Consider the following 14,851-nt stretch of genomic DNA (forward strand, 5'->3'; position numbering starts at 1 on the left):
TGTGGGCAGAATAAATAATAAATAAATCTGAAAGAAAGAATGAAAGAAAGAAAGAAAAGAAAGAAAGCAGAAAAAAATTAATTGTAGCAAGGGGCTGGAGAGATCAGTGGTTCCGAGCACTGGTTGCTCCTCCAGAGGACCCAGGTTTGATTCCTAGTATCCACATCAACTGTCTGTAATTCCAGCTGTAGGGGATCTGGCATCCTCACACAAACATACATACGTGCAGGCCAAACCTCAATGCACATGAAATAAATCAAGGAAGGAAGGAAGGGAAGAAAATGAAAAGCCAGGGAGGGAAATGAAAAGCCAGTGTGGTGGCGCACGCCTGTAATCCCAGCTCTCAGGGAGGCAGAGGCAGGCAGGTCACTGAGTTTGAGGTCAGCCTGGTCTACAAAGCAAGTCTAGGACAGCCAAGGCTATACAGAGAAACCCGGTTTTGAAAAACCAAAAAAGAAAGGAAGGAAGAAGAAGAAAGAAGTTGAAGTGATAAATCCCATGGCTGTTGATATACATTCCATTTGTAGTCCTAAGGCAAAATATGAAACTATCACAGTGGCATACCTGAGATTCCAACACATGGCAAGACAAAAGTTCAAAGTAGGTTAGAACCACTTGTTTCTCTCACAAATGACCTGGGTCTGGTTCCCAGCACCCACATGGTGGCTCACAATCATTCTTAAGTCTAGTTCTAGATGATGCAACACCCTGTTTTGACCTCTGTGGGTACCAGTCACACATGGGGTGCATATTAAAACACTCATACACACAAGGTAAGCTTGGGCTAGAGACTCCCTATCAAAACAGAAAACAATAGTAAAGTCTGAAGGATAAGACACACATGTCTAAAGAGCATTTCATTTCCACTGTAACAGCACAGAAGACACACATCCAGCAAACAGGCCCTCACCACCTACCACTACTGTCCCCATTGTATTTCCGACAATTTCTGAACATGGTCTTCATGTCATTTACAAATTCCTCCTTTGTACAATATAAACCCCCATTTAATTTCTTCTCCATGCTTGAAATATCCATGGGGATCTAAAATAGAACACATAACTGTAATTAGAACATGCTGTAAGTGGCCCAGTAGCTTTGAGCCCAGCGCTGGGACTCAGGAGGACAGCCTGTGCTACACAGTGAGTTCCAGGCCAATTTTATAACAGAATAAAGCCTAGTCTTAACATAAGCCAAAATCAATTGGCTGCATGCTATCAGTTTCTATAAGGAAGAGGAATCTTTGCATTTTAACTTTTCAAGAGCCTTGTACAGCTCAGGGTATTGGCACACACTTTTAACCCCACCACTCAGGGGCAGAGGCAGGCAGAAGAGTAAGTTTGAGGCCAGTCTGGTCTACATAATGAGTTCCAGATCAGTTAAGAAGACATGGTGTGTCCTGTCTCAAAACTAAACAGTTGTATATGTGTGTGTCCTGTACATCTGACCAGTAGCCCTGATTTTAAGGAAGGCAGAAAGGCAAGACAAAAACCAGACACTTGTTACAGTCTGAATGTGAACTGAGCGCACAGACCCCTGGTCTCCCAGGCAGCACCTCGGCTTTGTGAGGCTGTGGAACCTTGAAGGGGTTGGGCCTAGTTGGAGGGAGGGAGTCACTGTGGGGTGGTACCCTGCACCAGTTCAAGCCCTGAGGTCTGGTTGGCCACCAAGATGTGAACAAGCTCCTACCACCACAAAGCTGCCTGTTACTATGGCACTTGGACACTCTGACGGAAAAATGACAACACAAACCCCAAGCAGGACACAGATGCGTAAGTACAATTTCAAAGTTACCTTAATAATCTGGTAATAGTTGGGAGCATAAGACTCATCCACAGGTTCCAAGAAAGGCCACGAGTCCTTGTGAGCCTTCACCACATCTAGAACTGAAAGCCAAAGGGAAACATAAAACAATGACACATCCCTATGGAAAGATGCTCATCAGAAATTCCACAGTTGAGAATGGAAACGAACCTTTATACATGGCAGTGAAATCATCATCCAGTTCAAAGCTGTGAACCAGAAAACATGTATTAGTTAACAGTGACCATTTTTCCTTTTGATTCAAACACAGAATGATTAGTGTTCTTTACTTAATGCCAACACTGATACCACTCATTGGAACCAACACGAGGAGAGTGGGTGTGGCTTCAGCTAAGGAGGACTATCAGACTCCCTATAATGAACTCCATCTGTAATGAAGAACTGGCCCAAACCTTTCAGAACTTTATTATGACTTGTAACTATTAACATAAACATGCGGGAGATTATTATGTAGTCCAGGCTGATTCAAAATTCACTCGGCGTCAGCCTTACAGAGCTGGGTTACTACCACACCTGGCTGGAACTGTGTTGTTTTTTATTTTTGCTTTTTTTTTGAGATAGGCCCTAGCTGTCCTGAGCTATCTAGAGCAGGCTAGCCTGGAATCAGAGAGCCACCAGCCTTTGTTTACCAAATGGTGGCTAGTTTTCCTTTCGAACCTTGCCTCCTGTTGCCAGGCTTCTATTTTGGCCTATCTTCAGCCTGCCCACTATGCACACCTGCTGGGTATTATGTGCAACACTATACCCTGCAAAAGTAACTATTTTAAAATTTAAAAAGTGCTCACTGAACACGGGGGCACTTTTGTAACCCCAGCACTTGAGGAAGCTGAGGTACCAGAATGGTGAGTTCCAGCCTTTAGACATAGGTTTGAGCTGAGCTTAGTGCTAGAGCACTACCTGACATCCTTCAAGTCTTAGGGCTCAAAACTCAGCACTGCTGAACAAACAAACAAACAAATGTCAACGGTCTACACACTTCCAAGAAACAATTCCCAATAAATAAAGATTCTGGTGATATAGGGTCACTTAAAGGGTGTATGTGGGTATGTGTGGATTTGGGTCAGGTGTGACTACCAGTGTTACACAGAGAAACTCTGTCTGGAAAACCACAACACAACAAAATACAAAACGAATTTAAGGCTTACCACTAACCCTTGTTATCCTTTCTTAACATTAAAATGGCAAAGCCACTGGCTCCCAAATAGGCCTGTCTGTTACAAGGATTAAATGATAGAAGTTTTTTTTAACTAAGAATTTTATTTTTTAATCATATGTATGCATTTGTGTCAGATCCTCTTGTAGCTAAAGAGACTTGTGAGCTGGCACATGGGAGCTCTGACTCAAATTCCAGTGACTAGGAAGTGTTAACTGCTGGGCTTTTTGGGTTTTTCAAGATACCATTTCTCTGTGTAGCCCTGGCTGTCCTAGAACTAGTTCTGTAGACCAGGCTGGTCTCAAACTCAGATACCTACTTTGCCCTGCCTCCCAAGTGCGGGGATTAAAGGTGTGCACCACTACTGTCTGGCTTCTTTAAAAACTGAAGCTTATTTATTGTGTGTGTGCACTCATGGAGGACAGCAGTCAATCCTCTCATGTGTCGGCTCCAGGCTCGGCGAGTGCTCTCAGAGAGAAGTGCTCACTAGCATGGTCAGCTGCTATTGTTGCTGCTATAAATACTCACAAGTCCTTGGTCTTCTTTCCTTCCCTCATAGGAGAATTCAGGTCCAAATGGGAAAGTTCTGGGGGAAGCTCCTTGCCTTGAGCCAACAGCCATGCCCGCTCTTCCCTGAGCTTTCTCCTCTTAGCTCGATCTATAACCAACACATTAACACAATCCAAATGAGCATTTGCATTTGCTGCTCCGTGGCCTTCTTTGAGCCCACTGTCACCATCAGTTACACACTCGGCAACTTCATTCATTTTATTCAAATGCCATATCAGACAAAATCTGTGATAATCCCAGTAAAATGTCACTTTAATCATGAAACTTTTTGCTTTTCTTTTTCAAGAAGGGTTTCATTTATCTCAGGTTAGCCTCAACCTCACTACATAGCCAAGACCTAAACTCTTGATTCTGCTGTCTGGTCCTTCCAGGCACTGGGATACATAAGCCCACTTCTGAGCAGTCAACACTACTCATATTTGTGCAATAGTTGTTTATAAATCCCACAAAAGGATTAACCTATTTTGTTCATTACCATAAGCCTAGAACAGTGATTGTTACAGAATGGGTGCATTTAAAAAAATGTCATTTTGGGGGCTAAAGAGATGGTTCAGTGGTCAAGAGCACTGGTCCTCCAGAGGACCTGGGTCCAGCATGGCAGCTGACAACTGTCTGTAACCCCAATTCCAGAGGACCTGACACCCTCACACAGATGTACATGCAGGAAAGTCACCAATGCACATAAAATTAAAAAGTTACTTCAAAGAACTACCTCAGCTAGGTGTGGTCACACCTATAATCAGAGTGCTTGGGAGGCTGAGGCAGGAGGATTACTGCAAATTCTAGGCCAACCTGGGCCACATTATGAGGTCATATCAAAGAGACACACACATACACACAAAAAGAGAGATATATTGTAATGTATTATTACTTTTTACCAAAAAGAAAAAAGCCATAAGGAGAGGGAGAGAGAATGGGAGGGAGGAAGACCCAGAGACAGAGAGAGAAAACAAAAAAACAAAAAAACCCACTGATGTACATTAAAACAGCTGGTAAATACTACTGCTATCCAAGACAGCAACTGAAGTGTTACCCTTTGCATTGTAAAACTATAGACAAGTACTCAAAAAGACAGAGGCAGATGGATATATGTGAGTTCAAGGCCAGTCTGGTCTGCACTGTGATGTTCATGCCAATTATATGGTTATGAGAGATCCTGTCTCTAATAAGCAAAACAAAAACAAATAAATATATAGACAAAAGAAAAATCTTACTAAACCAAGACTGCAGTTGGAGTCTAAGAAAGCTCCCTGGCACCAGTGAGACTAAAGGCAACATTCTGATATGCCACCCAAAAGAAAAATCCAGGCTAGAGATGCAGTTCAGTAGATGACAGTTTGCCTAGCATGCAGGAAGTCCTAGGCATGCAGGTGCACATAATCTGGGAGTGGTGTTGCCCATCTGTAATTTTAGCACTTGGGAGGTAGGCAGGAAGTTGTTCAAAGTAATTCTTTGGAGGGTTTCACAATGGCTCCTTGGTAGCTGGGATTAAAGGCGTGCATCACCACCACTTGGACGCTTTTTCTTTTTAAAATTTCTATATAAAGTATGGGACCGTGGTGGCACACACTTTTAATACCAGCACTGGGGAGGCAGAGTTCAAGGACAGCCTAGTCTACAAAGCGACAGCCAGGACTACAAGATAAACCCTGTCTTGAAAAACAAAACAAAACAAACAAACAAACAAAAACCAAATGAACCATGTTCATAGCAGCCTTATTTATAATAACCAGAAAATGGAAACAGCCTAAGTGTCCCTCAGTAGAAGAACGGATAAAGAAACTGGGGTACATTTACACTATGGAATACTACTCAGCTATTAAAAACAAGGAATTTCCGAAATTTGTGAACAAATGGATTGAACTAGAAATGATCATGAGTGAGCTAACCCAGAAGCAGAGAGACTCAAATGGTATATACTCACTTATAACTGGACACTAGCCCAAGGGGCATGTCTCATGAAAGTCTTCACTTTACCGGGAAAGTGGGATAGAGGTGAGAGCATCCTACTGGGACTCTAGGTGAGAAAAATATAGGAGATAGGGAAATAGATGGATCCAGAGGGTCCTACAAACCTACAAGAAGAACACTATGATGGTCAGATCTGGGCCCAGGGGTTCTGCTCGATCTAAGGCACCAACCAAGGACAATACGTGCAGTCATCATCAAACCCCTATCCAGATCTAGCCAAGGGACAGAACATTCTCCACTGTTAAGTGGAGACTGGGGACTTTTACACGAACTCTGGTACCCCATATCTGGCCATGTCCCCTTGATGGGGAGGCCCAATGGCACTCGGAGGAAGGATAGCAGACTACCAAGAAGAGACTTGATACCCTAGCATCATATTCAGGGGGAGGAGGTCCCCCCTAAGTCACAGTCATAGGGAAGGGGAATGGGGTGAAAGCAGGAGGCAGGGGGAATGAGAGGATGCATGGGATGGGATAACAAATGAGATGTAATATGAATGATTTTATTTTTCAATTAAAAAAAAAAGCAAAAAAAAAGTGTAGGACACAGTTGAAATCCCATTAACAGAAAGGCACATTGAGAATGAGAATCCAAGTGGCTTTGGCAGAATGTAAAGGAAGCAAGACTGAAATCAGAAGAGTAAACATGACAGAACACAGGGCGGTTTACAGGACATTTAAGTAGAAACAGACAGAAACAGTAAGATGAAGGATGCTTTGGCCCCGTGTTCTCACCCTTGAACCTCCACATACCTTCCACTGCCTTCACCTTTTCCTCCAATTCCCGCTTTCTCTCCTCTTTCAACATCTGCTCTTGCTCCTTCTTCTGCACTGCGAGGAGCAGCTGCCGTTCCTCCTCTTCCTCCTTGCGCTTCTGTTTCTCCACTTTGGTGAGCATGGGAGTCTCCTGTTAGGAGGCAAAAAGCACTGAGGGTCAATGGACAACAACTGCAAGGTACCTTTTCACTGAGTTAAGAGCTAGTTTACCAGTAGACAGGACTGAATTTCAAATACAGACTGATTTTATTATCTGTGAAATGTGTGTATAAATGTACAAAAATACATGAATATTACAACATACAAGATACACACCAGAATCCTAGCACTGACGATTATGAGTTTGAGGAGAGTCTAGTCTTCCAAAAGATTCTCAAAAGACAAAACAAGATATGCAGTGGTGCATGCCTTTACTCCCAGCACTTGGGAGGCAGAGTTCAAGGCCAGCCAGGGTTACACAGTGAGACCATGTCTCAAACCAAACTGGGCTGGAGAGAGAGGTCAGTGGGTAAGAATACTTTCTGACCTTGTAGAGAAGCCAGGTTCAGGCTTCCAACACTCACATGGCAGCTTACAACTCTCTGTAATATCAGTTCCAGGGGGAACTGACACATTCTTTTGGCCACTTTGAGCACTGCATACTTACAATGCACAGACACACAGAGGCAAACATGCACATACACAACAGCAGAGCTGCGGTTTTAAGTTTTGGGGCTAAGAGTTTATTTTTAAGCTTTTCCCCCCCTTTTCTTTTACTTTTTCTTCTCCCTTGCTCCCCCAGACAGGGTCTCGTATGTAGTCTAGGCTGTCTTCAAATTCAGAGAGCCTATTTATGCTAGGACTAAAGGTGTGCGTGCTATCAAACTGGCTAACTTTTTTTTATTAATAGGGTCTGATCTTATAGTATAAGCTAACTTGAAACTCTCTATGTTGTCAAGGCTGTCCTCAATCTAATGATCCATCTCAGCTGTGTGCCCCCACCCCACTCCCAGAGTCTCACTGTATAGCCCTGGTAGGCCTGGAACTTGCTCTTCAGGCCAGGCTGGCCTTGAGCTCAGAGATCCGCCTGACTATGCCCAGGATTAAAGGTATGCCACACCACGTCCAATCCTGTCTTGAGGTGTACGTGTATATGTGAGTGCCAGAGGTACTATCTACTTCCTTTGGGTCAGGGTGTCTCATGGTCTAGCTCACCAACCAGCTAGCTAGCTTGGCTGTCCAGGGAGCCCAAGAAACCCTGTTCCTACTTGTCCACCACCACATGCCGCCATGCTATTTTGTGTCAGGGATTAAAGAGAGGTCCTCATGTTTATGAGGTGAACCCTTTATTGATTGAGGGCTCTAACTATCCCCTGTAGCTCAGTTGATGTCTGTAGGCCAGGCTGGCCTCAAACTTACTATGTATTTGAGGGTGACCTTAAACCTGATTGTCCTGTGCCCACTGCCCAAATGCTGGAATTATAGGCAAGTGCTACCACGCCTGGCTTTATGGAGTGATAGGGATGGAATTCTTCATGTATCTCTGGCCTGTATACTTTTAATTACAAAACAATAAAAAATACTTGAGGCCTGATGAAAAGAATAGCTGCTTTGACTTAAGTTACAGGAACAGGTATACAGATACCCTATTCTCAACACACACACACACATACACACACCACCACCACCACCACCAACAACAACCAACTAAACAACAACAAGATACAGGAGCAGGATACAGGAAGCCAGGAGTGGTAGCACAGGCCTACAATCCAGGACTCAGGGAGGCAGAGGCAGGGGGGGGAAAGCAGAGGAACAGGATGGAGTACATAGACACTATTTGGAAGTTATTCAGATTGTTTAGAAAATGGTGAAATGCTAGGCAAATGCATGAAAGATTGCAGATACTCCCTGGGCATATTGCTGCTTAAGAACTCAAATCAAAGGTAAGGTAAAATAGAGGAAGGAAGGCAGGGCCAAAACCGCCTTCTTAAGAAAGTTTACATTGTATATTTTTGAATAGAATGTGGCTTGGAAAAAAAATAATGTGGCTTGACATGGGGACTGGAGAGATGACTCAGTGATTAAAAACACTGGCTGCTCTTCCAGAAGACCCAAGTTCAATTCCCAGCACCCTCAAGGCAGTTCACAACTGTCTGTAATTCCAGTTCCAGGGGACTCAACACCCCCACGTAGACATATATGTCAGCAAAACACCAACACACATAAATTTTTTCAAAAATTAAATCATGGGGAAAAAAGAATAAGTTGGCTGGACTATTCTGTAGCTAGGAACACAGAAATTATTTTCACTTTTCTGTTCAGATTTTGTGCTGATGTGAAAGGTTACAACAAGGTGTCAGATGCACCTAGAGCTGGTGTTAGTGGGTGTGTTAAGTCCCGAACCAGGTCCCCTGCAAGAGCTGTATGTACTCTTGGCTGCTGAGCCACTCCACCAGAATTAGAGTATTTGTGTATGTGTATGTGTGCTCACACGTGAGTGTGCGTAGTCATGACAAGCTGCACAACAGAAGAATAACTTAGGTGTCAACAGAAGAACTAGCATACCCTAACTGGGAGTGTGAGAGAGGACATAAGAACCTTCTACAGTCACTTCTCTCCACTGGACAAGTGGCCTTTATGCAGGAGAGCAAAGATAAATGCACATGGCTATTGGAGAAGTTAGCACAACACTCAAACTGTTTTTTTTTTTTTTAATTGGTTTGCTTTTATTGTAGCCCTGGCTGTCCTCCAAACTCACAGAGAGCCACCTGCCTCTGCTGGGATAATGTCAATTACTGATCTACTTACCTATTTATCATGTTTGTGAGGGCTCATTTATACCGCAGTGAATGTGGAACTTGAGAAGTTGATTCTCTCCTACCACGTGGATCCCAAGCACTGACTGCTATTAGGTCATCAGGCTTGGTGGCAAGTGCCTTTCTTTTCGCAATTGTTTGTTTGTTTACTGTTTGTTTGTTTATGACGTACACAGTGTAAAGCCTGCAGGCCAGAAGAGGGTACCAGATCTCATTATAGATGGTTCTGAGCCATCATCTGGTTGCTGGGAATTGAACTCAGGACCTTTGGAGTTCTAGGTCAGCCTGGTCTACAAAGCAAGTTCCAGGGCAGCCAAGGCCACACAGAGAAACGCAGTCTCAAAAAACCAAAAACCAAACCAAACCAAACCAAAACAAAACAAAGCAATATTAAGTCACAAAAGGTTGGATCTAGCCTACAAACACAGAAATTCCACTTGCCAAATGATGGGATTATAGGCACACTATTAATATAAGTACCAGGCATTGTGGTGAACACCCTTAATCCCAGCACTTAGGAGACAGAGACAGAAATATCTATGTAAAGTTGAGGCCAGCCTGTTCTGCACATTGGGTTCCAGGGCAGCCAGGTTACAGAGACTGTATAAACAAAGGGGGGGAGTGTGTTAATATATATGTTGAGCATGAGCATACTGGATATTAATAGCTGAGTAACCTGGATTCATAGCATCTTTAAACCCAAACTTGGAAGCTCTCCAAATCTTTTACCAACTGAGGTTAAAAGCCCACACCTGCTTATGCTTGCATGCCTTGACCCCTCCCTCTATTCTGTTTGTTTTTGGCTTTCCAGACAGGGTTTCTGGAAGTTGCTCTGTACACCAGGCTGTCTTGGAACTCAGAGGTCCACCTGCCTTTGCCTCCAGAGTGCTGGGATTAGCACCGCCACTGCCACCCATTCTAATTTTGTTTTGTTTTGTTTAGAGAGTCTCACCAGGCAGCCCTCTTGCAACTCACTGTGTAAACCATAGCAGCCTCCAACGTTCAGTGAGCATCCTGCTTCTGCCTCTGCTGTTAGGATTACAGGCAGAGACACCAGACTGGGCAGAGTTCTACCTCTATTATTCATTCCTTCTATTCTTAGATCACTTTATCTGGAATTACTTCCACACTTGGCATTGCTATGATGGAGATGGCCTAGGCTTGTTTCCTCACATCAATCCCTACAACTACTTCACAGAAGTGACACCTGAACTACACATCTGGAGGAAAAATCCATGCTGTGCAACAAAGATTTGTCAGAAAATTCCTGTGCTTACTGCCAGAGTGCTTCCCTTTAGGGAAAAAAAAATTATTTATTTTATGCATATTATCTTCTATCTTCAGGACAGAAGAGGGCACCAGATCACATTATAGATGACTATGAGCCACCATGTGGTTGTAGGGAATTGAACCTTGGAACTCTGGAAGACCAGACAGTGCTCTTAATCACTGAGCTACCTCTCCAGGCTGAGTGCTAAACAAAGGATTTACTTTTTTGCCTCCCTGTTAGGACTCCTTTCTTTTATGATTTTATTTATTGTTATTTTCGTGAAAGTTTGCCTGTATGTATGTATATGCACCTTATGCTTGTGAAAGCCAGAAGAGGGCATCAAATATCGCCAGAAAGGGAGCCGACACGTGAATGCTGGGACCCAAAGTCAGGTCATTTAAAACCTAGGTCGTCCCAAGAGCATCCAGTGCTCTTAACTGCTGAGCAATCTAAGTCCCAGGACTTCCTTCCTGAAAAGGGTTCTAACTATTAAAAACCCACTACTGGCAAGGTGTTTCATCAGTAAAAGGTACCTGCTGTTAAGCCTGATAGACTGAGGAGAGAAATGGCTCGTTAAGTTACCAACCCCCTTACTCCATGTGTGTCCCAGCATGTACTTGTGCCATTTACTATAAACAAATAGATCTATAAATAAAAGTTAAAGGAAAAAAGAACTGATACAACAAGTGAAACAACAAAATACTAACCACTGTATGTATGTGTAAATCTTATATTGTCTTTACTACAGAAAGATTTATTTGAAACAGGGTCTCACTATGGCTCACCTGGGAACTCTCTAGACCAGGCTTGCTTCAATCTCTGCTTCCCAAGAGCTAGGATTAAATGGTATGTGTCAACACGCCTGGCCCCTATTTATGAGTGTATATCTCTGTTAAGTATACATATATGCACGTGGGTACCTGTGGAGGCCAGAAGAGGGCATTCGATTAAGGTGGTTGTGAGCCACCCAATGTGGGTAACTGGGAACCAAACTCTGGTCCTAACAAGAACAGCAGTGCTCAGCCATCTTTCTAGCCTCTCAAACAGTCTTAGGTTGCAATTTCTCCCTATAAAAGAGGTCTGTTGGGCATGGTAGCACATAAGTGAATTACAATCAGGGGACTGAGGAAGGAAAATCATTAAGTTCAAGTCTAGCATGGGCTACACTTTGAGTTCCAGAACAATCAGAACTACTTGAGTGACACCCTGTCTCATAAAACCAGAAAAGTGTCAACTGCAAATTCTATAGTGGTTGGTGGTTAAATGCCTTATAGGTAAGAAAGAGATCTTTTAGAATCATGAAGGCATCTTAGTGAGATGCTACTAAGGAGCCATTGTGACACCCTCCAAAAAGGATTATTAACTAGAAACTCTAGTTGAAGCAGTGTCCATGCTCTGTAAGCCAGCACATGGGTCCAGAGTCACTCTCAGCTTTGCTACCATAAACACACTTGACATCACAGCATCATACACTGCTCCCTAGACACCCACTAGGGAGGGCCTACTGACAAATATCAATGTCTCTCCACTGATATTTTCCCCAGAAGTCACAGTTAGAAGGCTCTCTGAGGCGATAACACTGGGTGATTGGTGCCTGCATAAACAAAGGCGTCAAAAGACCAAAGATTTCTGCTCTGGAGACAAGAGCACCAGCCAGTTTCTATGTAGAACAGGTGTCAAAACACAAACTCCAAAATGTCTGTATCAGGTGGTTTCCTTTACTTCAAACTAAACAGAATTTTAAAACTCTGTAAAGAGGGAAAGAAGTGTGAGTGGCCTCAAGCTTCTGCCTGCAGTCATGAGGAGGTTCTGTGGTAGTCTGACTGGCAGACACTCTGAGGGAATTATTAGGCCCTGAAGCAGTGAGCAGGAAGCAGCTTTCAAGGAGGTTCAAGGCAATAAATCTAGTAAAGAAGAGCTGGAAACTACTCAGAACCAAACTCGGCATCAGTCACAAAGGCCACTACCAAGCTAAGGAGTACCAGGAAGGAGCTGGCATGTTACTGCAGAATTGTCATGTGAGGGTTAAACAGGAACCACATGTAGTGGTATGCACCTCCTAGCACTCAGGTGTCTAAGGCAAGCCTAGTCCATACAAGCACTACCTAGCTTAAAAAAACCAAGAGAGTTATAGAAACTAAAGAATGCCCCTCCATTATCTGTGTGAGGGGGAAGGAGAGTTGAGAGAATCCCACTCCAGGTTGACCTTAAATTTATAATCCTCCTGAACCTGCTTTCTGCAGCAGTAGAACTATAGGCACAAACCACATTTTGCCTAAATAAAAATAAAGTCAATAAAACCTTACAAAGAACACAAGGTGTCATAACTTTCATTACGAGCCACAAAAATGTGACTATTTTTCTATATAACTCTGCAACTTCACAAGCTAGCACAAGGCATGGTGACAGAGCAAAACAACTGTGACCTAAGGCAAAGCTTTGCGTGACCACTGATCTGACTACATATGCAATGGAACACATTGCCAAAAGGAGATAAACAGTTGGAACGGGAGAGAATCTGATAGCTAGCCAGGCTTTGAGAAGATGAAGCAGGGTAGCACATGCCACGAAAGCCCCTGAACAGTCAAGGCAGCCTCCTACCACCTTCCTGGAGCAGAGACAGATAAGGGTGAACAGGTTTCCTAGCCCTTCACTTCACTCTCCACTACCTCTGTGTTCACACATGCATACTCACCAGCCAGCTTGGTGAATAAAAATACACTCTGGTTTCCTACAGCAGAACACTAGCTCAAACCATGAGCAGCTAAAATGTGCCACAGTCAGAAACATCCTGGCTCTAAGGAAAAAACATTCTTAGTATTATCTAGTTGATCCCACCTAATACTGCACTGCAGATTCCCACCTGAGGCAGTAGCATCCTTTCTTGCCCTGCCCTAGGAGCTAGTGATCCACTGGACGTGTGGGCCAGAGCGTCCCTCCTGAGCAGCGCACGTGCTGGAGCCAGCTGCACATGACTCCCTCCTTATTCTTTCCTACTGAACACGGTATGAGAGCCAGGAGACCCCAGAAATTGGCGATGTCTCCATTTTCCCACCGTGTATCACAGCATGTCTTAACATGCCAGCCACATGCAAATACACACTGTTCTTTGACTACACTGTTCTACTTTCTGCTCTGGAGCTTTTGTTTACATTGCTCCTGTGGGGAGGAAGAGCTTAGGCTTTAATTCCAGACCCACTGTCATCCATCAGATTTCTAGCTACCTCACACAGTAAGGCCAAATCCCTCTGCCTAGACTCCCTTCTCTGTGCCTGGCTTCAGTTTTCTCTGTCTTTGTATTCATGAGCTTGCCATTTACATCCACGGTAAATGTATGCCTGTCACCAAGAGAGCAGTAAGATAAAGGAATGTGGCCAATCTCCCATCTTCATCTTCTTCTCCCAGAAAGACCATGCAAATAATAATCTTCAGTGAATATCTGAGATTTAGACTTTTTTTTGAAGGCAAGGAATAATGAAATGGAACTATCCCTTTTAAATACATTTTTGACTCTCAGACACACTCACCTCTAGCTTGATGGATTTGACGGACAGGTGGTCAGACATAAACCTATGTTGCAACTCTGGCTTTGTGCGCTGTGGACGTTTTCCCTACAGTTAGAAGTGAGGAAGAGAAAGGAAAAGATAGATTAGGGTGTTCTCAGCTACTGATGCTGCCGCTACTGTTGCCACCAGCAGAATGGCCATTGAGGCACACTGGTAACTAATTTAGCTAGTAGGGGCCACAGGTGTCTATCTTGTAGGATGATCGGGGGAAACAACTGTTCAGCTGGTTAGGTACTTAGCAAATACAAATAACAACTCAAAAGGCACTGACAACGAAGCATTTCTTGTGAAAATCTTCATCACTGGCAAGAGATATTCCAACCTTAAAACAACTTTTTCTAGCTGGTTGTAATAGTCATACCTAACACTTCCAACATTTGGAGGGTTAAGGGAGGAGGACCCTGGGTCTCAGGCCAGCCTGGATACACTGCCAGGCACTATCTCAAAAAACCCCAAAACAACATCAACAAAACCAACATACCTACCATCAAAACAAACAAACAAACAAGACCTTCTTCAAATGAAAAAGAGAAAATTATTTTATCACATTCATTTGAGTGAATGGTTCTGAAAGAGGCCATCAGGAACACCTGAAGTCACATGATCCATTAAAAGGCCGGCAGGCAATAGCTGCCCCAGAGGGTCTAGACAGCTGCTATTAAGTCTGACCTTGAGATCATGTGGTGCGCACAAGCACTCTGGGATGGAGGTGGGGGTGTCCCAGAAATTATTAATAGAATAAGTAAAATTGGGCTGGAGAGATGGTTCAAATGTTAAGAGCACTGCCTGCTCCTCCAGAAGTCCTGAGTTCAATTCCCAGCAACCCCATGGTAGTTCAACCATCTATACTGGGATCTGATGCCCTCTTCTGGCAGGCAGGCACAGATGCAGGCAGAATGTTGTATACATCATAAATAAATAAA

General features: G+C 43.6%; 1 protein-coding gene across 6 annotated transcripts in view; it reads right to left on the reverse strand.

The window, feature by feature from the left end:
- The window catches only part of CECR2 (CECR2 histone acetyl-lysine reader), a 104,399-nt gene that overhangs the window by 14,213 nt on the left and 75,335 nt on the right, over positions 1-14,851 (reverse strand). For 4 of the 6 annotated variants that reach the window (XM_084766079.1, XM_084766078.1, XM_084766077.1 and 1 more), the window contains exons 8-13: positions 13,890-13,973; positions 6,271-6,424; positions 3,506-3,635; positions 1,975-2,012; positions 1,795-1,886; positions 918-1,044 (exon numbers count right to left, since the gene is read on the reverse strand). In XM_084766079.1, coding sequence (XP_084622205.1) covers positions 918-1,044; positions 1,795-1,886; positions 1,975-2,012; positions 3,506-3,635; positions 6,271-6,424; positions 13,890-13,973 — 625 coding nt within the window. The remainder of the gene's footprint in view (positions 1-917; positions 1,045-1,794; positions 1,887-1,974; positions 2,013-3,505; positions 3,636-6,270; positions 6,425-13,889; positions 13,974-14,851) is intronic. The other 2 variants (XM_084766081.1, XM_084766080.1) reach the window with 1 other exon arrangement.

Source organism: Acomys minous (assembly GCF_964271855.1).
Source record: "Acomys minous genome assembly, chromosome: 17".
In the NCBI taxonomy this organism is placed as follows: Eukaryota; Metazoa; Chordata; class Mammalia; order Rodentia; family Muridae; genus Acomys; species Acomys minous.